Source organism: Rhododendron vialii, chromosome 13a (assembly GCF_030253575.1).
Source record: "Rhododendron vialii isolate Sample 1 chromosome 13a, ASM3025357v1".
Lineage (NCBI taxonomy): Eukaryota > Viridiplantae > Streptophyta > Magnoliopsida > Ericales > Ericaceae > Rhododendron > Rhododendron vialii.
In genome coordinates this window covers 21,740,919-21,766,539 of record NC_080569.1, presented here as the reverse complement: position 1 = coordinate 21,766,539, position 25,621 = coordinate 21,740,919, and the positions used below count along the sequence as shown (strand labels likewise).

At 37.9% G+C, this 25,621-nt stretch overlaps 2 protein-coding genes and 1 non-coding gene across 9 annotated transcripts in view; 2 read left to right on the top strand and 1 right to left on the bottom strand.

The window, feature by feature from the left end:
• The window catches only part of LOC131315229 (uncharacterized), a 30,651-nt gene extending 22,990 nt beyond the window's left edge, over positions 1-7,661 (top strand). Inside the window, exons 9-11 of one of the 7 annotated variants that reach the window (XR_009196644.1) lie at positions 2,641-2,704; positions 5,913-6,004; positions 6,968-7,661. The gene's annotated coding sequence lies outside the window, so the exon portion shown is untranslated. The other 6 variants (XR_009196642.1, XR_009196643.1, XR_009196647.1 and 3 more) reach the window with 6 other exon arrangements.
• Positions 7,662-17,924: 10,263 nt separating this feature from the next.
• Positions 17,925-18,011, bottom strand: TRNAS-UGA (transfer RNA serine (anticodon UGA)). Its single transcript has one exon. It is a non-coding gene; the product is annotated as a tRNA-Ser (tRNA).
• A 3,931-nt stretch (positions 18,012-21,942) lies between these two features.
• On the top strand, positions 21,943-24,339 carry LOC131315228 (1-aminocyclopropane-1-carboxylate oxidase). The gene is made up of 4 exons (XM_058344366.1): positions 21,943-22,313; positions 22,420-22,646; positions 22,768-23,101; positions 23,768-24,339. Exons 1-4 carry the CDS (start codon positions 22,209-22,211, stop codon positions 24,056-24,058), a joined length of 957 nt encoding a protein of 318 aa, XP_058200349.1. The 5' UTR covers positions 21,943-22,208; the 3' UTR covers positions 24,059-24,339.
• Positions 24,340-25,621: the final 1,282 nt, after the last annotated feature.

Genomic DNA, 25,621 nt, shown 5'->3' with positions numbered 1-25,621 from the left:
GGAAATTTGGTTACTTGGCAAAGTAAGTGGTCGCCAGGTCTAGTGCAGAAGCTGAGTACAGAGCTATGGCTCATGGCGTTTGTGAGCTCTTGTGGCTCCAAGCCGTGTTACGTGATTTGGGAATTTCTGATAATGGTCCTATGAAACTCTACTATGACAATAAAGCTGCCATCAACATTGCTCATAATCCTGTTCAACATGACAGAACAAAGCATATAGAGATTGACAGGCACTTCATCAAGGAGAAACTGAGTGCGGGTTTGATATGTATGCCTTTTGTGAGATCTCAAAATCAACTGGCTGACATATTCACAAAAGGGCTTGGTAGCAAGAGTTTCCACCCCATCATGTTCAAGTTGGGCTTGATTGATATCTTCGCACCAACTTGAGGGGGAGTGTTAAGTTATAGGTTTATATGTAATTAGTTGTAATTTACATTTAATCTCTTATGTAAGTAGATTAGGAGATAAGGGTCTAATGTGTAATTAATGCTTATATTTGTATAAGTATAACATAATGAGAAATAAACCCTAACTTTTTGGGTCTCAATTTCGGTGTCCACGTTTTACAGGTGGAAAGTTACTAGTTTTGATTTATAAGAAGTTTACAAGAAGGGGTTGGTGTAGTGCAATTCAACATGATTGAAAAGTGAACATTTAAAAAAAAAGTAATTTACAAGAAGGGGTTCGTGTAATGCAATTCAACTTGGTCTACTGTAAAAATGAGATGAACCCATTGGACAAAAGTCTTGGAGCAGCCACGGGGTGCCTCGGGGCATTTAATGCATAATTATATTATGGTTTCTTGTTTCATAAATTATTATAGAGCAAACAAGAATTACCAGATGATGAATGGCGAGATAAGAAAAATGAAGGATAAAAGCGGAACATAAAATACAAGCGAAAGCCAACCTGAGGATTTCCTTTTTGTATAGAGTAGTTATGAAATAATCGAAGGGAAAAGAGGGTCTTTTAGGGCTTATGATGCTGTGTATAGATGTAATAAGGCCATGCTGCCATTGTCCTATTTGTATACTCATTCATCCTCTGCACTGTTACATCTACACACAGCATCACAAGCCCTGAAGAACCCTCTTTCCCTTCGATTATTTCATAACTACCCTGTATGAAAAGAAAATCCTCTGGTTGTTTTCATATGTATTTTATGTTCCAAGTTGTGTATAACTTTGTACTACAGTAGTTATATGTCATGTTTTGTGATTGTATAATAATAATTGGGTAAAGAACACTTGTGTTAGGCGAGATGGAGAATTCTCAACCATAATAGCTGTAATTTGGAGGATCTGATTCTCAAAGAAGGACCAGAGACGGTAATAAAAAGTAATCTTACCTTGCATATAAAGGGTCTCTGGCTTGCTATCTAGAGCCACATTCTCAATGTGTTCTTGTCTTCATCTCCTTCTTTTTGCATGTTATGGTTCTGATTATCATCATTTGCAATTTATTGGATATACGTGTATTGGTGAGATTCCTACAGTGCCTGGTTCGCTTCAACCAGGATTCTTGGAAACTGATTAAGGCCCATTGGTGTGGGTGGTAACTACAACTGTTGTTTGCAGCTTGGTTTTTGGAAATGATATGGTCAATTTTTGACAAGTAATCTCTTTATTTTCTCATCATCCTTGTCCTCCCATGAGTAGAGAAGCTTGTATTGTTGTATAGTGTGATAGGGATCACGATATACTTGGTGTGGAAAGTCATAATATTATTTGCGAGAAATATGTTGAGATGAAGCAGAGGTTGTGAAAATCCTTTGATTACTGATGGAGCCTAATGCAGCCTATTTCGTGTGAAGAAAGGGATGCCTTTGTAATGTTTTTGGTTTTGGCCTTGTCGAAGATTGTTATTAACTCCGTAGTTTAGCTGTTTGAGACTATTAGTGCAAGACATATAGCTATCATCAGTACAAATACACACACTCAAACACACACACACACACACACACACAGACGTGCAGTTCTAAAACTGTTGGAGCCTAATTTTGCCATATATCAGTCTATTGTGTGTCAAGAAAGGGATGCCCTTGTAAAGTTTTTGGTTTGGCCTTGTTGAAGATTGTTATTAACTCTGTAGTTTAGCTATTTAAGAGTATTGGTGCAAGACATGTAGCTGTGATCCGGTAACAACGCCGCCCGCCCCCCCCCCCCCCCCCCCCCCCCCCCACACACACACGCGCGCGCAGTTCTGCCTATAAATTGGGAGTCAGCTACATAATCAGAAAGTATTTTTTTTTTCTATTGGATTACGGACATAATCAGAGCATCTTTAGAGGTAGCTTTAGAACTAGGATGTTTTAGCAAGACTAAATATTGCTTATGGCAACTATAGATGGCTGGAACGTTACCTTGCCATTGGTGTGATTTTGTGGTCTTTAGTGAACCACGATGGACTTCTCTGGCCTTTAGTCATGCATGTTGCTTGTTTGAAATTCTTTTGCCCTTTTTTTTTTTCTTTTTCTGTGTAAGTTTTAAAAGTTAAACAATTCTACCCTGAATATGTTAAGAAAGGAAGTCTTCTTGGCTAGATTCTTTTTGTTGGAATTTGAGTTAAAAAATTTCCTTTAATTTGTCTCTGATATACAAGTTGTGTATTACTTTTTCTTTCTTGGTGGTGGCACTAGGGACTCCTCTAGTACCTGGGCCTGATGTAAGAGTCAACAATGTATTGGAAGTGGTTCACACCAGGTTATGAATAGATTATGCCATGGCTTGTTACTATAGTTTAGTTTTGCTTTTGCTTCCTTTAAATTTTTCTCAGTTGCTCTGCGCATGATAAATATTTTCTAGATCATTCTCCTATTATCCAGTTGATCAGTTGTTTTCTTTAAATTTTGCTTGCTTTTATCTGAGACAGTATGGACAATGCTTTCTCAGTACGTTGTTGCTCTTGTTACCTGTGTTGGCTATTTTCTTTTCACGGTATATTAATGTTAAAAATATTTAAGTTGCTGTAGATTTTATAGGGACTCTTCTTATATTTTACTACATTTCATATGCCATTCGATAGAAAACAAACTTATGCTTAACACTATCATGATGACTTACATTACAAGTGCATTTGAAAGAGATATGGTGCCCCTTGTATGAATTTATTGTGGCATTGTGTGTGTGGTAGGCTGATAGCAATTAGTAAGGCTGAATTACGTTTGAACATAATGATAAGATAAGGATGTGTAGTTTTAATGAGTTGGCACAACTTATCCTTATAAACAAAGGACTACAAGAGTTGTCTGTGTTACATGGATAGTCTTTAACTACGTGTGTCCTTTTTGCAAGAATTTCAGTATTTTCTGTTGGCCCTTTACAGTCCTACCAGATGACCAACATATAGTAACTTGCTGAATGGTCAATCCACGTGGGCCCTAATAGATGGCAATACACCCACACCCACCTACTTTGAGTTGTGGACTGAGATAAACTACTGCTAGAAAGCATCTCATTTGGACAGTCTTTCAATGAAAGCACAACAATACATCAATACCCGGAGATAATAAATAATCCAAGTGATACCACCCCTAGGATAGGTAAAATAATAGCTAGAATATGAATAGAACTTCAACAAAAACTCTTTTGCATTTTGGTGCTCACATCACAACTCCCTTGAAAGACTCACACCTCCCTCTCAAGTTTTCACTCAGAAGCAAAAGAGCTGGGTTCCTCGACTCCCTCCGCTTTATCTCACATGATTCCCCCACTAAATATTACCTCCACTCCAAAAGAAAATCTGGGGATCAAACACGCTACTCACAGGAAGCACACAATATGTGGGGCGCACACACACACTTGATGATCAACCTGCATACAGAGATAAATTTGGATTGTCCCTTTACCTACACACTCAAGTAGATTAAGGTAGTTACCACCATACATAGGAGTAATTAGAGGGACACACCCAGTAAGCAATTGAGGTCTGCAGCACCTTCCTTTCTATTGTACAAACCAACAAACAACTACAATCAAAATGTTAATCCCACCACCACTGTGAAATAGAATGAGGTCCTTTTGGGGCTTTAGAAAATGAGAAGAGTCTATTTCTTACCCCGTCGATTATTTTATTAGCAACCACATGTGGTGGATTTTTAATGCTCACATTTTCCCTTCATATGGATGTGAAAGTTGAAAAACGCCTACGAGTTTGGAGTGTAGTCATCTGTGTACTGCTTGTGGTTCTGTTAAGTTTGTCCTTTTTGATGCATTATATGTTATGTTGGTGCAAGGTTTTTCACCAAATAAAGTGGGCTGGAAATCTTCCACCTATTTTCCCAACAAAAATTTGGATTTCTTTTTCTAGGCATGATTTGAAGTTGTAGAGTCTTGACATCTTTTGTGATGATTATCTTGCTCTCTCTTTCTCTTGTTCTTTTTTGAATATGATGTTGGGCCAAGTGCCAAACATAAAGTGGATAGGTGTGGAGACAACTGATTGGGTGGTGGTGTGATATTTGAAAAGATATTCTTTTTATCACGAAATTTGATTTGACTAGTAATTGCTTATATGACTTGTATAATTTTTCTAGAAACTTTGTTTTCTTTCTGACCATTGCATATTAGCAGAGCCTTTTCATATTTATTTTTGTGTACAGGTTGTTTATTTTGGGTATGCCATGACATGGAGTGAGAGCTGGGATGTAGTTAAATGTATTTGAGAGCTCCCCCTTTTCCAAATTGACGTTTATTACAATACACTCATTGCCACTTGTCAAACCATCCTCTTTCCTTGTTACAGGTCTATCAAGTAGATCCAAATTGTGTTTCTTTTTTAGTTTTTTCCATCTGTCTTACTCTTAACAATGTGCACAAGATATGGGCATGACTTATGGTGCGAAGCACCTGAAATAGCACTTGTAAACGTTATGACATTATCCTATTTGTCTCAAATTTTCTAGTCAAAATTTCCTCCCATTCTCATAATTAGTATCTTCTCCCTCTGTGCTCTTCCTATCTTCCTCCTCTCTCAGTTTCTAATTTCACTTCGAGCCTCAGAGTCTCGTTAGTATATTCTTTAGCGGATGATCCCCCTGTCTCTCTCTAAGTGTACTTATCTAGATCTACTTGTCGATGTGTATGTTCTATATATGCATGTATTTCCATTATCCTAGTCTTTTGATGTGTCGGTTGCATAAATTCTGTCCGATTGACTTCCATTAATTTCAAATTCTTGGCAAACAGAGATAGGCTATATCTAGAAAGATGAAAGCGACAACGCTTGAAAGTTTTCTTTCTATGAAGTGAACGTTTAATTTTTGCTTAATTTTCCTTTACAGAACTCCCAATTAATTCTCCAGTTTTTTGACTTTATGTGTTTACGTTTGCTCGTGGTCTGTTTGGTTGCATAGAAACCAAGGCAAGAGAAAAATAGAATTCCCAAAAGAAAAGGAAAAGCAATGTGGCATACTGTTCTTTGCTTCTGCAATCGAGTTTGATTTGAGTTTAGTTCCATAATCAAGTAGTTTATTCGTTTAATATTTGTAGCTTCTTTTAGTAGCCAAACAGATCCTTCTTAACTAATCCTTGATCCTTACGTTTGAACTGATTCAAAATTTTCTAACCAAGCACAATGTTATCAACTTTGGTTCTTGTTGCATGATAACCAAGAAAATAAAGCCGACCATATGAATTTTGCTCGATTTCAAAACAAACCTAGATGTTCAGGATCCTTATTTTTTCTTTCCTTGAATTGACTTTTGGTTGGTGAGCAACTCGCTATAAAGGGAATCCAATGTAATTCAAATGTCACTCTACCTACTCGGATTGAAATGTACCCGGGAAGAAGAGGATTCACAAAAGTTTATCATTCCAATAATTCCAAACTTTTTGTGGTGATTGTTGATAGTCACATTTTGTGGTGATTTTGTATATTATAAATTGCATACTTTTTTGTGATATCTTTCAGGTGATCCTCGGCAATGAAAGTCAGGTAATGAGATTGCTAAACCGGATATCAGAGATTGGAACAACTGGAGTAATGGAAACAGTTACCTTAAGGTTCCTCCATATCTTACACACAAACTTGTGGATATTTGTTGAATCTTGTCCAAAACTTACCTACCTTTATTTCTTAGATTGTCAACGAGAGTATAATTATTTACTCTCAAAGTGGGAGCCTTTAACTTCAGAGGAACTTCAGGTATAATTTATCCTATTGTCGTCTTTCGTCAATGCTGTATCAGAGCAACTCTTCTGTCCATTCACTTTTTTTTCTTTAGGAGTAGTCCTCCTTTTGTCTGAATGAGGCGAGAAATGCTCTTCCGCCCCTTGTTGTACCAAACTTGGACTTAGATGATTGTAGGGTTTGGACTCGTTCATCTAATGGAGAGTTCACCATCTCTTCGCTCTGGAACAAGCTGCGTCCTTGTTGCCCTAAGGTCAACTGGAGCCATCTTGTATGGTTTCCGGCTCATATCCCACACTGCAGTATGATTTCCTGGCTGGCTATTCTTGGTAGGCTTTCTACTGAAGATCGGCTTGTTCTCTTTGGTATTAAGCCTACTTCCTGTTGTAGTTTATGCAATGGTAGTGAAAGCCATGATCACTTGTTCTTTAATTGTCCCTTCTCTTGTCAAGTATGGAATTCCATATCTGCTACCCTGAATGTCTCTCGGGCTCCTCAGTCTTGGTCCAACTGGATTCTTATTTTTTCTTCTTTTAGAGGCAATTCACTTTGGGTAACTACCATTAAGTTGGCATTCACAGTCACAATTTACCAATTATTGAAGGAGAGGAACTTGAGGAAGTTCCAGAAACACTTGTTGCTCTCCCTCTGTTATTATTACTCACAAAATTTGCGTAGAGGTTAGGCTTAGACTTTTGTCTTTAGCAAACTCCCTCAAGGAGCCCAGGCTAGCTGGTTTGTTGACAAATGGAGTCTGAATACTACTTAGATGCAGCTAGCTGTGGTCCAGCTGTGGTTTTGATTGTATCCTAACTAAATATCATATCCAATTGCAGATCATTCTCTTGCATTCTGTGTTGTAGTGCTCAAGTGGTGCAAATGCCGATTATGGAGTAGATTAGTTGTGTCCCAATTGGAGGCTCAGTGCTTGGATCTACTAATACTTCTAAAATGGATGGTAGTTATCTTATTCTTTGACTCAAGTACTTAGTTGGATTGACTGGATACTTTTGTTGGTTACTATGTACGTGATCTGTGTGTGCCAGTAGATGTGTGTTCCCATGTGAGTTGTGTGTGATTGAACCTCATACTTTTTTGTGAGAGGAGGTAATATGTAGTGGGGGGCATCATGTGAGCATTAGCAGAGGGAGAGGGGTGGAGCCATTTCCCCTATTGCCATCTATTGAAAAGAAGAGTGGGAGTTGAGGTTTTCAAGGGAGACTGGTGTAAGCACCATAAGCAAAGGGGTTTCTTGTTTCTTGTTCTTGTTTCACTTAGCTAATCAACTTGAAAATCGGAGTTCATTGCCATTTGGTACAGTTTTTAAGGCTGAAAATCTGCATTCATGGTTGTTTGTCCCTCAGTTTGTATTTTGATGTGCTGAAAATGCAGGTTTTTATGCTCTGAACCATAATTGGCTTAATGTTTCGGAGGCTGTGTTGTAAATTTTTGGAAACAATTAATGTTGGAAGTCGTGTTTTCTAGGTGTAATTCAGTGGCTGTTGTTGTTGATCCACTTCATTTGCTTCATTTGGGTTCCACTGATATACATTTTGTGCCCATAATGGTTGTGCTCCATTGCTTCATTTGTTTGCTTCTTTTAAGTACCACTGCTTCATTCGGGCACTGATTTTGTTACGAGTTTGTGCTCTATTTGGCATGCGTGTCTGTCTTCACCTGGTGTGTCCTATTGTTTGGGTTTTGACTTATCCATATGGGGTTGTCCAATGGAAATGTCAGAATTTCTGTATTAGTCCTATCCATAGGGGTCCATGGAATTTATTGTTTTTTTGTCGGCGATGTGGTGGCTCCTTGTTTGCTTTCAGTCTTAGTTTTGCTTTCACCGTTGTTGGGAAACTGATTATGTGCGCACAAGTTCGAGTTTATCTTCAGCCTCAAGTACTCTGCATAATACCAGTCTCCCACAGTCCCAAGTTATCCTCTTCCAAGATGGATTTGAAACTCTTGTTTACGTCCCTTTAGCTCTATGTAGCCACTTGGCTTGGGCCTTATTTATTTTTTATTTGTTTTCTTTTCTTTTGTTCCTTTTGGGTTATGCCCCTTGTAGGTTGTATATTCGGTTAGTCTTTTTTTTTCTTTTTTTCTTTCTATTTCAAACTAATTTACCCCCCAAAAGAAAATTCTTTTTGTTCACAAAATTTTCTTTAAATTTTTTTTTTTTTGGCTCTTAACAGGTTACCCAGTATTTTTCTTTGGTAAATAGGTTACCCCAACGTTGGATTCCCATATATCAACCTTCACAAGTGAGCCATAGGCCATTCTTATAAACTAGAGCAATGCTGATTTCGAAGTTATATTTTTTGCACACGATATATAATCAGTTTTGAGAGATTTTGATTTCCCGAACTTTATTTTAGAGTGTCAAAGTCATGTGTTATTGTCGTCAAAGATGTTGATGGTGCTAATAGTTGGACTACATTGCAAAAATAGTTTCTATGGGGACCAAATTGGAATAATGTTTCCTTAAGGAGGAGAGTGAAATTGGATCATACGTTAGGGGCATTGCATAATCTAACATATATGAACTTAGAGTTATTATTCCCCCTTCTTAATTTAGCGTATGTATCCTTGACCTTGTCAATAACCATTGTACATACGCATAAGCCACGTCTAGAAATTGTTCGTATGCATCAGATTCACCTAATTTCTTACATGAACAATTTAAGGAGACAACTTGATATTCACAATTAAGCTATTCTCTTTGTTTTCTAGGATAAATTGACTTGTTTTATGCAACGCAAGCACTAAACACTTCACTCATGTTAGTACATTTGTAGTTACTCTGGATAAATGTGCATGTTGTGTATATCAACGAATTTGTTGATATATTTACGAGATTTGTTGATATATTTACGAGATTTGTTGACTTTGCATTTTTACTGCAAAGCCATGCATGCAACTTGCAATTTAGTTGATGTGTGTGCACCTGAAGTAATGTATTCGGGAAAACTTATCAGCCATTCTTTTGTAATTATACCACGATAAGCATGATTGTAACTGGATTTTAGTTTTCTTTTGGCAAGAAGAAGCTCTTTTCTCAATGGCACACAGACTGCCTTTCAAAGGGGATGAAGATGGAAAATACTACAAGCATGGATGCCGTAATTTGCTGAACAAGCATCCGCCTTGAAGCACAGACGATGACCTTTGAAAAAGGGATGAGAATAGAAAAGCCACGTGTTGAGATGATTTGCTTAATAAAGCATTGAACGCCATAATTTGCTGAACAAGCGTCCGCTTTGGAAGACAAGCGATAATCTCTGGAAAGGGGATGATGAGACAGCTGCGGACACGATAACTTCGCTGAACAAGCATCTGCTCCCGAAATAGCAAGGAGCGATATCAATCCTTCGAGCGAGGAAGGTGAAGAACGACCCCTTGGGTACGGAATCGAGGTACCCACACTAGTACTAGATAATTCAAATGATATTGTGAGAGCCGAGAGAGTTCTAGAGCTTAAGAGAGAGTTTAGGTGTTAAGCCCCCCATCCTCCCCCCCCACCCTTTAATTTCTAGTGATTCTCTTCCTTCTTCGTCCTCCTTCAATTTTCCCTACTTTTCTAGACTCTCTCTCTTCTCCCACCTCCATAATGTTATAGGTGGGACCCGATGGCTCGAGTTTTATGTAAGAGCTAACCATTGTGGTTAATCGATCTCATTCTTTTTCCATGTCATATAGATGAATGATTGTGATGACGATATCACCCGACGCATGAGCATTAGGATGATAACAGTGTCTCCGAATCCAGTCCTTGGCAGCAAAGACAAGGCATTGGCATGGTTTAGAAGCTAGCATGTGTCCCGAAAAGCCCAGTAAATAGGACTAGCCGATGTTAGGGTTTGTGTGAGGACATAGAGTGTTGCAATCAAGTATACTAGCTTGAACTTATGTGGCTTCCACATTGCATGCATTATCTCCCTGTATCCAAAAATTCCACTCACGAACAAAGTTATTTCTCCATGTAAAAGTTATAAACACACATATAGGCGTGAAAGTATTGACTTGGTTTTTCACTACGTTCATCGTGGTGGAGTGTGGCCCACCCTTGTACCTTGAATGCAGTGTTGTCAACATAACATTCGAAGGGCACATTTGATAACTGTTACTTCCTCCGTCCCTTTTTAAGTGTCCTGCTTCGTAACTCCAACTTATTAAAAAGACATTATCATTATACCTTTCACATCAATTTTTTCCTTCACTTTCCCTACTTATCCATCATTATTACACTTTTACTCACTAACTTTTTAAAATAAAATCTACTTTTAGGGACAAAATAGACAATACACTAACTTTTACCCCCCTAACTTTACAAAATGGACACTTATTAAAGGACAGCCAAAATGAAATACTGGACACAAAAAAAGGGATGGAGGGAGTAGTTTTAAGGGAATTGATAATGAGAATTAGTAATTAAGGGACATTGAACTCCAAGATGCAGATTTATTTTCCTCCAACTTCCTCCTAGCCACATCCATGAGCGGATACATTTTTTTTGTTGCTAAAAAAATATGAATGATTGTACATACGCATTATACGAAATCAAAGGAGCAAATCTGATTTTATGTCTAGTTGACTAGCTCAATCCTTTTGATACATCTCCATCACTCTATGGCCAAACCCACAAGAGAACTTTGTACCTATTATTAAAGTAAGACAAGAACTGGCGCGCCATGAGCTTGAATTGGAAGGAATTATCAAGAATCTATGGACACTGTTGATTTAGGAATGTGCTCTTTTCCACTTGTGAGAAAGGACAATGCCTTTGCTTTGTTGCATCTATTAGTAGCATTTTTGGCCAAGTTATATCCGAAGGGACGAGAAAGGCCAATATAGAAGGCTCTAAATAATTGGTACCATCCAAGAACCTATCAAGAGACAACACCTACCAACAACTAATAATGCTAGATCCACGATATTTGGATACATATATTTACTAGAACATGTGACAACTTGCAATGCTTGAAATGTATTTTATTGGAGTGCTTCTGATAAGACGGTGACGTTAGCTAAAAATTTAAGCATGGGTGTGCAAATATAATCACCATAATCTTACCAACGAGGTACCTATGTATAATGCACTCTCAAATGCATGCACTAAATAGTCGTGAGTGCACATCATTTTCTTCCACCCATGGTCCATCATGATGATCTAAAATGCTCTTTTTACAAGATCCGTTGAGCATATCATACGGCAAATTTTAGTAGATTTCGTGGAGCATGATTGACGGCCTTATGATTGAAATATTTATCTTACGCTTCATTCTTTGATGCGTACACTTTTAAAATTTTTTTTTTTTAACCGTATGTGGTGCTACTGAAATGTTAACTCAACAAGATTTTCTTGCATTCATGATCAGTAAAAAGATCCCAGAAAAATAAGAAGCCAAAATTGGAATTACAGTGATGGGCTCTGGGTGAATTGAATCCCCACCAAGGTGCACTGCACTAAAACCTGCATTGTAGGGGCCATTGCACAAGATTCTACTTATTAAGTGGATATGTTAACTCCAAGTCACTTGCCGTGCTAGAATTAGATAGAGATACACACGAATCAATTATTCTTTCACTTTCAAACATATGTATATACATAGATGCACATTAAAAAATCTAGAGCTATTCAACACAACAACTATATACTACTACAAATACTGGGTTTACAAGTCACGTGCTGGGTTCTATGGAGAAGGATTTGGTAGATGAGATATGGGAATTCATGTACCTGTCAACTTTTTGACCTGCCAGAAGACAAGGCATGTGCACTGTGTACCATTACCATTTGTTGGTGGGGTACAGTATTTTCCAAGAAATTGGGTCTTTCCCTTTTTTATCGGCAACCCAAACACCATAGCCTTCTGTCAGACTACTCAAGCAATCCAGCTATTCACTCACCAGTCACCAGTTTGTCTCATCCAAAAGATTCTCCTATTCATACCTTAAATGTACGCTCGAGGAAAGAAACAAAAACATGTCCAAAATAAATAATAATAATAAAAATAAAAATAAAAACCTACATATCAATGCCTATGCCTAAGTGAGTTTGGTAGGTGAAATTAATCTCTTGCTCTCCCTCAAAAAAAAAAAAATGAAGATCACATAGGGCGTTTCCACTAATGTTTTGGTGAACAATTGTGCCAAAATTGCATAACAAGTTTTGGCATTTTAGCATGTTCATGTTTTTTTTTTTTTGATAGGCAACAAGATTTTATTAAAGCTCGACAAAGGATATATCGAGGTGACCTGACTCTATATTCAAGTTAGAAAATTGAAACATAGAGCAGGTCAAAAGAAATAGAAAAAGGAAAATGATACATCCAACAAGAGATTGAATGAATCCACAAGCAGAGGTGAATTCATCCAATCGCTGAGAAAAAACAAAATGCTAGCCCAATGGCTGGCTCTAGAATATAACTATCACAAGAAACATTGATCACTAAGGCCCGGGATATTAGATAGAACACAAAACAGCATCAGGTTGCACCCAAGATCTTCCAGAAAAGATAACCTATAAGAGGCATCAAAATGCAACCAGCAACTTCAGCACCAGAGTGTAGGTAATGACCGCAGCATGGACTCGAACATGGTTCCAGTAGATAATCAGCATTGAAGAACCCTCTCGGAACAATTTAAACAACACAGCATCATCCACAGCTAAACTCAGTTTGGAAATAGCAGTTTCAATATAAATAGAACTCCGCAGCATGCTGAATCAATCAATTCTAATAGCATGTTGTTCACACTAATCAACAAGTTTTGGCATTTTAGCAACTTGTTCCCATTAATCAACAACTTATTCACACTATGTCAATAACAATCAACAACCAAAATTTGCATCTTATTCACACTAATCAACAAGTTGTTGATTAGTGTGAACAACTAACAACTTGTAATCAACAATTTATTCACACGAACTTATTCATTAGAAGAAACACTTCCTATAGATTGTGAAGAACCAATAAAACTATGGGTACTTCATTTGATTTATACCAAATGTAAACCACGTTGTGGAGGACCCATCTCGGAATCCCACACAAATAATCGGAGCCACTCAATATGTTTAAAATATCTTTTTAAGAATTTTGATCCGTCAAAAAATCAGCTCAACCGAATATTGGTTACAAGAATACTTTGAAAAATATTTTAAGCATATTGAGTGGCTCCGATCATTTGTGTGAAATCATGAGATGTGTCCCTCACAACGCGGTATGCAAATCGTGTACACCAAGTGGTGTATCCATAGCAGGGACCACAAAAAAGAAAATTCAGAGAATCTACCAAGACTGAACGCAGTGACACGTGTAGGATCCGTATTGGCAGAAAGAGGTTCAGACCCATTTATTCTTCCTTTTTATCATAATTCGGACCCATGTTCTGAGTTGTGGGGATCTTCCAGCAAAGAGGACCCATTTTGGCATTAATTAGGTCTCCTTTTAGACAAAACATATACTGTAGTTCGCATTTAAATAAAGAAGCCCACATAAAGTAGCAAGAAACAAAACTAAAAGGTTACAGTTCGCATTTAAATAAAGAAACCCACATAAAGTAGCAAGAAACAAAACTAAAAGGCACAATCATACTTGTTATAGCAAATCAAATTTTTTTTTTTTGGCAAATTTTTTTTATTACTCTTTGCCCAACCTTCGGAAACATTTAACATGGGTAAAGAGTTTGAGCAAAACACGCCTAGGCCTAGGGTTTTTTTTTTTAATTTATTTTTTTATGGAACTTTCTTAGGCGCAAGTTTAGAATAGAACAAAGTAGTTCGTAAATAGCCAAGAATCCTTTGGTCAAGCAGCATTAGGGGTGCACTTAGGCACAATCATACTTATATTTTTGTACTCTTTAATTAATAGCTTATGTTTGTTAAATCTACATCATTGTGTGATTAAACTTCTCAATACTGTGAACATTTGTTAATATCCATAATCTTCCATTCCATCCTCAAGATCTAATCTGTGTTTGAATTTTTATTATCTATGCTCCATTCCATCTTGAATTCATGATATCGAGCTACTAAAATAATATTCGAGCTTGATTTCGTCTAATAGTTAGCAAGACGAGCTAGAACACTTAAAGGCCTCGTTTGATGCGTGCTATATGTTAAAGGGGATTGGTATTGAGATTGATAGTGAAGCTGGTTGTTTGGTTAGAGGTAGAGAGAGCTAGTTCAACGGATTGGACTATGAAGCCTCCCCTGCCTTTTCTAATTTCCCCATTTTTGGGATTCAGAGTCTGGTTGTACCAATAAATCTAGGAACACTTCTACCAATTACTCTCCAACCACCTCTCTCACATATGTGTGGGGTTCAGCTCACAATTAAATGTGTGGGGCGCACACATATGTGAGAGAGGTTTAGACCATTTGGTTAGAGAGTAGTTGGTAGGAGGGAAATCCAAAACCTGCCTACTAATACAAACGCATCCCCATTATATATATAGAGGATCCTGAAATGCAAATGAAAATGAAATTCAAATTACAAAATACACTCAAATTTATCTGGAATTAGCCGCCAATGGGTCCTTTCTCCTTTTTAGAGGACAATTGTTCGGCAATAATTTGGGTCATACTATCCCAATAATCACCTAAAGTAGGGTCATTCCTGTCATCTTCGTAGGGGTCTTGAGATTTCCCTACTAAGCATGAAAAAGGATTATTGTCGGTGTCGGTATCTTCTGCGCTCCTCGCTGAAGTCATTGATTCGTCATCTGGAGCCTTAACGATGGTGGTGGCCGTTGAAAGTGTGGCGCATTGGCAGTGATGGTTGCAGCAAAGGTGGTGGGTAATACACAAGTTGGTTTTCAAATGAACTACAAGTTGCAAGCTACAACAAAATGTTCCACCTTTTTGCAACTGGTAAAACTCCTATTTCTAACGGTCTTGTTGAGATTTTATCTTCTTCTTTTTTAAACGGTGAAATATTTTTGTTAATCGTAAAAGGTCAAGAGATGAAAACAATACAATAGAAGAAGATACACATTGGGAGAGTCTCAAATAGTACATATTCTTCTACAACCGCTACTCGCATAAACTAAACCTACGTCCAATCCACCCGATTAATGAATATATCAACATATGACCAAATAAATACAAGAACGAACGTTCTATCTTTTTGCAAACTAGTCAAACACCTATTTCATAGGATTAATTCTCAAGTCCTTTCTAGATCGAACACGCAGACCAATCCCAAATGGACAATGAATCAACATATGACCGAATAAATAAAAGCCTAGGGCAGCTTAGGCAGTTTGAAGTTTACATCAAAAAGAAAGAAAACCATTAATGTCTCTCAAAGATCCCACCGGCTACTAAAGTCTACTACTCAAGATTGTGTTTGATACAATTGTTTTATTCCTGTAATGTTATGCAACGTATCCCGGGTCAGCCTGTGCGCACCTCGATTAATCCCTACAACCCATCCTACAGCCTTTTTGCATACTTACGCGTGGGGTTGAGGTGGTCTCAAGAATTACTGGTTGGCAATAAGAATCGAACCTAAGACCTTATAAGGAAAACAAACTCTTAAATCTCCCCTTTAGTGTTCGATAACCTTTTTTTTTCTTTTTCTCAAACCTATTCAAGTAGGCATTCTTTTTCAACCAGAGTTTTATGAATTAGGACAATGGAAGGATCCATTCAAAGCTTGCAAAACAGTAGTATATTGAGAGAGTAGTCGACGACTAATACTTTCGTTAAGTGCACGTTAGTGAAACCTAATTTACACAAGGTTTGGTTATAAGGTCATTTTATAATTGGTTGAGATCACATGCCCCTTCAAAATCAATCTTTCCCCTAAAGAGTAGGTTAGTAAATGAAGAGTGTAACCATAAGCCTACAGGCTACAGAACCCATTGTCATGAGTAAAAAGCAAGTCTCCAGTGTTTTTTTGATAGGTAAAAAATTTTCATTAATCTTAAAATTGTCACAAGATCAAGGGAAATACTACAATACACACCCCCTTAATAGGACTCAAGATACTTTTGACTATTTAAAAAAACTATTTTTTAGACATATTTCAAAACCCTTTTCATAGATGCTCAAGTACTTTAATTCCTCACATCTATCAAGACTAATGGCGATGACTTGAACTGTTATTAGCATTCGTATAGTAAACATCAAAAGAAGAAAAAAAAAACAACCGGGTTGGCTTGGTTGTCTTTCTGGAACTTTTTGTTTTGCTCCCTCCTAATGTCTCAAATCCGATTCTTCTTTTTTTTTTTTTGGCGAAAAAAAATAATTAATCTTTGAAATTCGATTCTTCTTGTCAGCAAGTCTTGGGGTCACCCCACGCGTAAGCTAAAATGGTTGTAGGGATTAGTCCGTGGTGTGCACAAGTTCGTCTAACACACCCTATATTACCAAAAAAAATAGAGGACAATCTTACTAGCATTACCCTTCATTAGTCCAGCTTAGCAAAAAAAAAAAACCCTGCATTAGTCCAATATGACATCGATCCCCTTTTGGCCCTTTAAAACCAGCACTATGGGTGCCTCATGAAATTTCTTTAAGCTCACTTGATCGAGATTTTTGCGAACTTCTTTCTTTGTTTGGATCTCCAATTTGTTATGCGACCTTGAAACTCATGATCTGTTTTCTTGCTTTTCCTTTATAAATCTTCGCATAAATCTACAATTCAAACACAATCTCGCTAGCGTTCTATCGAATGTGTTCTATAAGACTTATTAGCACCGTTCCTTTTTGTTTTAGTTGCCGGATGCTCCTTTGATGTGCCCAGCTTGCTTTGGTGCACCAACGTAATTTAACTACCTTAAAGTAGGTCTGTCAATGGATCGGATTCAATCCAATCTAAAAAAAAAATCCGAATTTGATAACTCCAATCCAATGATCCGATTAAAAGATGAGCTACTTAGCGATCATTTTAGGCTTCTAGCTAATAATGTTGTTCTCCTTTGTTTTCCAAATGCTTTATAACCAATAACACACGGTGCAAAAACAGATGACATCTTACCCAAAAATAACAAAGTCCCTAAGATTTTACATTTCCAAAAAGGGACAAAAAGGGACATTAATTTATGTCATCGCTAATCTAACGAGGGATACTCTTATATCCCCGAATTTGCTCTACCTTCTTGCGTAACGTATCATTTGTCTTGATTGTTATGCATATAATTTTCTCCGACTATGGAACTAATGATAAGTACCCAATTAAGCATTAGGCAGCGACATATAACAGCGACAAAGCATTTCCCGTCCCCTTATTAATACACTTGTAATAAAAGAACCTAGCATGGTAAGCCAAGGCATTGTGTGAAATTACATTATTGCCTTGCAAACTTTTCCTTTTCATTTTGCCCTTGCAAGTGTTGGTGTTTGGGTAGTTTTGGTATTTGATGTTATCAATCCATCGACTAGCTCACGCCAAGGATCTAATTCCTTCCCTTGACTCTAGTTATAGGTTTTTTTCTCAGGTATTCATCCTTTTGTCGCTCCTCTCTTTCCCTCGAAAGTAGGACTCTTCTTCCGTATCTGCTTTCAAATCCCTGAGTCAAGAGCATCCGCAAGTGGTTTCTGCTCAAAGGATCGTTGTAAGCCGGGTACGTATAACGTGGTTGCCCTTTCCCTCGCCTTTTCTTCATCTGCCTGCGGTTCTAGATCAAGTAAGGAGAGCGGAAGATAACGAAAGGGAGACAAAATCCTAACTAAATCATAAGACAAGAACCTCCGTCTATATCATAACACAAGCTACCCATTCCATCGTCGAGTCGATCCGCTTCGTTCTTATCTATGGATAAGGCAAGAGAGAACTTATGACCTCGCGGATGGAGAGGGATTCGAACCCCCGGTATTCCTATCAATACTTCGGTTTTCAAGACCAACTCTTTCAACCGCTCAGACATCCATCCCCTTCGCGTATACACTTGTAATAAAAGAATGTTGGATGGCAAACCAAGCCACTTGGTGAAATGACCGATTTGCCCTTGTAGTTTGTTAGGAGAGTGGTTACACCAAACATAGCCATAATGTGATTTGACATAAATGCTCTCCTTTATTTATGATATAAAAGAGGTATTTTTGTAGTTTGGTATTTTGTTGGAGGGCAAAAGAGGGAATTGTGTTTGGCATAGCCACATCATAAAAAGGCGAATTTGCCCTTGTAGTTTTTAAAGGGGATCATATTGGAATTTTCAGAGTACTTTGGACTTATCCTGTTAGAAAATTTGAGTGACTATCCTTATTTTATATTTTCCCCCTTTTATAGCTTACTTTTGACTTTTAAAGTACTTCCTTCACTTTTTTTCCTTAATTTAGGGCTTACTTTTAACTTTTGAAGTACTTTCATCACTTTTTATTCCCTTAATTTATGACAAATGTTGTTTTGTCAAGAAGAAAATGAGGTACATTGTGAAAAGATGAATTTGCCCTTTTAATTTGGCAAGGATGAATTCAAGAGGTTGAGGTATTTTATGTAGTTTGGTATTGGGTTTAAGGGCAAAAGGGAGAAGAGTGGCAAGTATAGCCATTTCATGAATATACGAAATTACCTTTGTAGTTTGGCAATAGTAGATTTAATATGTGGGGTATTTTAGGTATTTTTGTTTTCCTTTGCTTAGTCAAGAAAAAAATGCTTTTCGGTGGTATTTTAGATATTTTAAGTCCTCCTTTTCTTCGTCAAGAAGAAAAGACTTTTCGAGGGTATTTTAGGTATTTTAAGTTCTCCTTTTCATAGTCAAGAAGAAAAGGCTTTTCCATAATTTAAGGGTTTTGAATCTATATAAAAACCTCTCTCCTTCTCCCCCCCCCCCTCGCTCTCTCTCTCTCTCTCTCTCTCTCTCTCTCTCTCTCTCTCTCTCTCTCTCACATCTTGCTCACTCACATTGTTCTCAGTTGCAGATTCGTCTCCATCGTTGTTTAGAAGGTCCCAATCTCTTTTTTAGTTCATATGTTGTTTAATTTAGTATTGCATAAATTTGTTGGCATTAAATTGCCGTATTCATATTTTTGAATGTTCACATGCGGTTGGAGCTGCACGAGGATTGGAAGCTATTACAACCATAAAAGCAATCAACACTAGCTGGTTGCATCCAACCATTAACCAATGTGTACTACATCGATCGAGAGCCCATTCCTCTAATTATGCTAAAATTTTCTCAGTTATTCAATTTTATGATGCATTTCATATTCTTATGGTTCTCTAATTTTGCAAAACTTGGAGTCTGATGTCACAGTCGAATTGTTCCAAACGTGAAGAGCATGAAGTCCATGTTGGTAAGTATTTTGTCCATCTTTTCGGAAATTATGAAACTGCAGAAGCATAATGCTTAATCCATACATGCGGTTTATTGGTTAACAACCAAGGGCCTTTAAGTACATTTGTTACATGTTTTTGCTTTGTTGGCAATGAAGATAATATATCTTTCGCAACCTTTATAATAATTAAACATTTGAACATTTTGTTATCCAAATTCCTCATATTCCAACATTGCTTAGCAAATAAATAATATTTCAACATTCACTAATCAAATTTGCCTATTTTGTGCAGGTATCTCCAACTCATTTGGCTTTGGTGGGCATAATGTGGTGGTTGTTTTCGCTCCATTCAAGCCCTAGATGAAGGTTAATCGAAGTAGCCTCTCTCTTCGCCTTTTTCCTTTTGGAAAGATTTGATTTTGTATCATTTTAATTGTCCAAAGCATAACTACAAAATATTCTAGTATCTCACGGTTTCGTCATTTTATGATATTTGAGCGATGGCTGTTGAAGTTGAACCGCTGAACGTACTCGAAAAGTATATAGTTGGTGGTATGAACAAAAATATCATATGTATATTAACTTTCCGACTATCAATTAAATCAATGAGCACGCAGAAACTAGAATACACATTTCAGCCGTAAATCGTATCGGTTTTCTATTGGAAGCCGTCTTCTTCTGCCGCAACTTAAAAAAGTTATGTCGGCCGGGATTAGCAACTAATTCAGTTCATTATTTAGTAATAACTGGATACGGCCGACTTGTGATCCTTCAAATCCAATGTGCAACATATAAAAACACATGTACCAAAAAAGTATCTAAAATCTCTTTAAAAGAGAAACCCTTCCTAGTGAAGTTGGTTTTCTCACCTTCCCTCTTCAATGGAGGCAGAGGTTTGAGTTCCATGGGAGGCGAATTTGGGGTTTAGGGCTATGGACAGTCTTTGGACCCTCTGTTGATTAACATATTAACACCCCGCTAACTCCCGCTAATATGCAGTCTCTGAACCCCTGTTGACTAACATACTAATACCCTGTTAACTTCTGCCGATGTATACAATATTGGAAAAAAAAAAAATCTCTTTTGAAAAAGCTACATGAGCCATGTCTAAAAAGAAATCTTCAACAAATGGTTCCCAGGCCACAATTCCATAGAATGTCAAATCAGGAAACCAAAGCAAATGCACAAAGAAAAATAACGCGTGCGTACTGCGTATATATGTTAGGAGAAAGTAGCAAACAAACTAAGGTAAAAAAGCCCCAAAGAAAGGAAAGGAAAAGGGCAAACCATTAACCCAGGTCCCCCCACCCCCACTAGCCAAAGAGATGGCGACAGACCCCATGGCTGTTCAGGCACAGCAAGTGATGATGGGTGGGGGTCCATAAGGATATGTAGTCACATGCATGGTCCACAAGTGCTTGTTTCTTTCTTTGGATTTGGTGCTTTTAACTAGGCCTTTTTCTTCTTATAACTAGGCCTCTCACGGATATACCGATTAATCTTGAAAATCAATCCCACTATCCACTATCAAGTTCAATTAAAGAAAGGCATACTCTTGTATAAACTAATCCAACTAATGACGAAACCACTTGTGGGCTATGGAGGACCAAGGCCCCCACGTAATTTCATTTTTTTTTTTTTTAAATTTTAATATGAATATTTCAAGTTCACATGATCAATTGGGAAGTATTTTCAGGGATTGGGAAGTTCAAACAACATTTTCAAGAATAGAGCTTAATCATTTTGAGCGTAATGTCGTTCGACATCCTGAATTCAATTGGAAAGTATTTCCGGGTTATGTCAATGGTTGATTGAGACTAGAAGACCAGCAACCTACTTACTTGTCTACAAAGTGGTGGTACATGTGCTTGCTCTTCATTGTTCACCCCCGTTTACAAAATCCAAATTTAAATCCTGATTTCATCCCTAAACCCAACGTAGAAATCGGTAGTTTGTTGGTGAGACTCGAACCCTGTCTAAAGAGTTTTCAGTAGTGCCAACTTCGAAGAGTATTCACACGTAGGCTTGTTTGGCTATAGCTTTGAAAATCAATTTTCGAGAATGCTTTTCAAAAAACTCGTTGAGTTGGCAGACTTCGATAACTTGTGTTTGAGCCTTTGAGGAATTTCTTGAAAGAAAAGAATCATATTTAAGGAAAATAAACCAAAAAAATGTTTTCGCATTTCGGAAAACGTTTTGCTATAAAAGTAACACAATATCGAAATGATATATGAGCCATCAGTGTCTCTTTTCTCAAAAAAACAAAAAACCAAAAAAAAAAAAAAGAAATCTTTTTAAGTGTTTAGGATTCCAAATTGACCACTCACTCTTGTCTTTTCCTTCAGTCTTATCTTTTTCCTACTTTCCGACTTCTAAGAGCATCTTCAACCTCGATCCATTTTAGGACTCAAATTTAAAATTTGGCCAAAACCCACAAAAAATCCTCTCCAATTTTTTACCCAAACCTTTTCCCATTCAGGATTTTACCCATTTCTTTTCCCAAATTTGAGACAACCCAAGTCTCTTCCCATTTTTTTCCCAATATTCTAATAGCTCTTTTATCTTTTCAACGGCTCCTTCCATGCCATTTTGGGAGCATGGCGTCGGTTTTCTCAAGTTTGGATGCCTGCAACTCTCCCTCTCTCACATGGCCACTGCCGCCAGAACGAGTTCCTATGGATGGAAAAGAAAGGAGGATATATAGATAAGGGTAATTTTGGGTCAAGGCTAGAGATGCTTTAAGAGGCCTATAAATTGCACCCCAAAGCCCTCCCTCAAACATAGGAATTAAGATTTCACACCACACAGAGAGAGAGAGAGAGAGAGAGAGAGAGAGAGAGAGAGAGAGAGAGATGGAGGCATTCCCAGTCATTGACATGGAGAAACTGAATGGTGAAGAAAGAGCAACAACAATGGATATGATCAAGGATGCCTGTGAGAACTGGGGCTTCTTTGAGGTAGTAATCACTCCCTATGCAATTGTATAATACTATATTTGAAGCTGTAGTAATCCAACAAGGATTTTCCTGATTTTCGTTCTTTTTTGTTGGGTGAATTTTGAAGTTGATGAATCATGGTATATCCGTTGAGCTGATGGACACTGTGGAGAGACTAACAAAGGAGCATTACAAGAAGTGCATGGAAGAAAGGTTCAAGGAAATGGTTGCAAGCAAGGGTCTTGAGGCTGTTCAGTCCGAAATCGACGACCTGGACTGGGAATCCACCTTCCACTTGCGTCACCTTCCCGTTTCGAACATGTCCGAAATCCCCGATCTCGAAGAAGATTACAGGTTCATAATGTCGTAATTCATAAGTTTGGTCTCAAATGCTATGCTATATGATCGGTCGCGAAAGAGGTCTGTCCTGGATTACCATTATGCTTACATACTCTTATTTTGTGAGCGCCAACAGGAAGGCAATGAAGGAATTTGCTGGAAAACTAGAAAAGCTAGCTGAGCAGCTCCTGGACTTACTATGTGAGAATCTTGGGATAGAGAAAGGGTACCTCAAGAAGGCTTTCTATGGCTCCACGGGTCCCACCTTTGGCACCAAGGTCAGCAACTACCCTCCATGTCCCCGGCCGGAGCTGATCAAGGGCCTCCGGGCCCACACTGACGCCGGTGGCCTCATCCTGCTCTTCCAAGACGACAAGGTCAGCGGACTCCAGCTGCTCAAGGACGGCGAATGGGTCGATGTCCCGCCACTCAAACACTCCATTGTGATCAACATAGGTGACCAACTTGAGGTACAATTTCAAAAATTCGAAACAATTTATCGGTCATTTCCTCGGTACTAAGAAGCATGGACATGGAAACGCAGATACGCAAATTGTAAAAGATTCCAGGACACGGCAAGCTGAGACATGCAAATAGTATATGTTAGCAAATGTTTTTTTTTATGTCACGTGAGTACATATTCATAGGTAATCAAAAAAATGCTGCACAATACAACTTTCAAAAATAGCATAATATACTGCATATCTTAAACGTATACGCTTTCATGCAGTAATTACAATTTACCAAAACCAATAGAGCAAGTTATAGACATTTGGGGCCGATCAAAAAATAATAATTATAGACATGCATTTGGGGAGAAAAGCCCCTCAATAAATACACCATAGATGAGAAATCATTGATCTTGACATTCCAAAAGTTGCTAGAAATCCAAAAAACAAGATCAATAGATACAAATGTACACTATTCTCATTGTACATTCTTTTCCAACTTTTGTATTTGTTTTCATCTAACTGATGTTCCCCAAGTGTCGTGAGAGTCTCCTGAGTGCTGGTGTTTGACACCGCACCTGAGCTTCATAGCCTCGGTAAAACTGTGATTCTAACAGAGTAATTGTTTCCGGATCAAAAAAAGAAACGAAAAAAAAGAAGTAATTGTTTCTCATGGTGTTTATGTAGGTAATCACAAATGGAAAGTACAAGAGTGTGATGCACCGTGTCATTGCTCAGCCGGATGGCAACAGAATGTCAGTAGCCTCATTCTACAATCCGGGCGGTGATGCCGTCATCTATCCATCACCTGCACTAGTGGAGAAAGAAGAAGAGAAAAAGCAAGTGTATCCGAAATTCGTGTTTGAGGACTACATGAAGCTATATGCTGGTCTCAAGTTCCAGGCCAAGGAGCCAAGGTTTGAAGCCATGAAGGCCGTGGAAGGTACCGTTAACTTGGATCCGATTGTAACAGTTTGAGTTCGTTTAAAAGAAGTCAACCGTGTTTGTCTGTGTTTATGTGTTCGTAAGGCTAATAAGGTAATTACTCAAACCTAAATTGTTAGTTTAGCCTAGTTCTTTCGGTTATCGGATGCGTTGATCAGAGGGTTGGGTTGGCTTGTCTTGGAGTTTATAAATAAGTATAGAGCTTGTCTTGGATTTGAAGGTGTTGATGTCTGGCTGTGGGGGTATATGTATTGTGTTATATACAGTAACAAGATTTGCCTTTTTAATGTGAAATGTTTGGTGAAAACTGAAAAGCATCTTTATTTGTCTTGGAGTAGTTCTATAGTTTAAAAATAAAAAGTGAAAGACATTAAGGAGTATGATTCATGTAGAGAGTTCAGTATTGAGTTCCAAATTGCTCTAAATTTGTGCCAAGGGAAACAACAATAAGTATTATTATACCTCCACCAGAATCACCTCCGGCTCCTTCGGTAGAAGGATATAGAAGCCGGATATGGGCAATGACCAGATATAAATATCCGGGTGGTGTATATCCTTTGTTTGTTTTCATCTCAACACCCGAATAAGTTTTGGCCTGGATATTTATATCCCTTTGGAGGGGGATTAAGGGGTGTCCAATTCTTAACCGGCTTCCATTTTTACTAAAACACCCCTCTGGCCCCATTAGTTGTTTAACAACCAAGGGCAAAATAAGAAATTCACTCAATTATATGTTATCCACCCCCTCGTATCTCCCTTCTAAAAGAACTAAACAAAACAACTTTTTTTTTTTTTGGGTAAGTTAAACCAAGTAACTTTTAAACCCTGCTTCTACAATAATCCCTCCACCAATCATATCCACCTCTTTATCCCATCTTATTTATCCCCCTTCTCCCCTCCAAAACATATCCCGCTAAGGTGGAAGTTTTCAATCGAAGCAACAGCTCAAATATTTGGTCCTTGGGTTTCAACTAAGAGAGAGATTTTCATCAAAGCTTAAAGAAGTTATAGCCACACAAATGCAAAATGCACATCAGAAAACCCAGGAAGAGAAATGGGATAGCCAGTCTAATTATGAAACAACCCTCACAGCAGAAGAGGTTCACATTTACTTATTTACACTAATGTATTTCTCTTTTCAAGTTGTTTTTCTACACATGTTTAGTGTTGCTCCGTATATAAACACCTGAAAGAGTGATACTCAGACAAGAGTTTGGAACAAGGGTGGGTCCAATGTGGCCCTGCCATGGGGTGGTTCCTACGTCACTAAAAAAAAAAAGAGTTAGGAACAAAAACAAAAGCATTTCAGAAAAAGAAAAAGAAAAAAAAAACTGCTCAGCGTATGAAGGAAATTCCACATAAATTAGCCTATTGATTCCATGTTAAAGGCATGCTAACTTAGGTCTAATATGCTTTTAGTGGGCATACTCCACGAGGAAGGACATTGTAGAAGTGGAGCACATATAAAGCTGGGCAAGGACCTTTTATAGATATGACCCAAGGACCATTACCAAGTGACGTTAAATCTAGACATATTGGAAACACATGTATGGTATAGGACTTCCACACCTATATGGAAAATAAGTGACTCGTAAA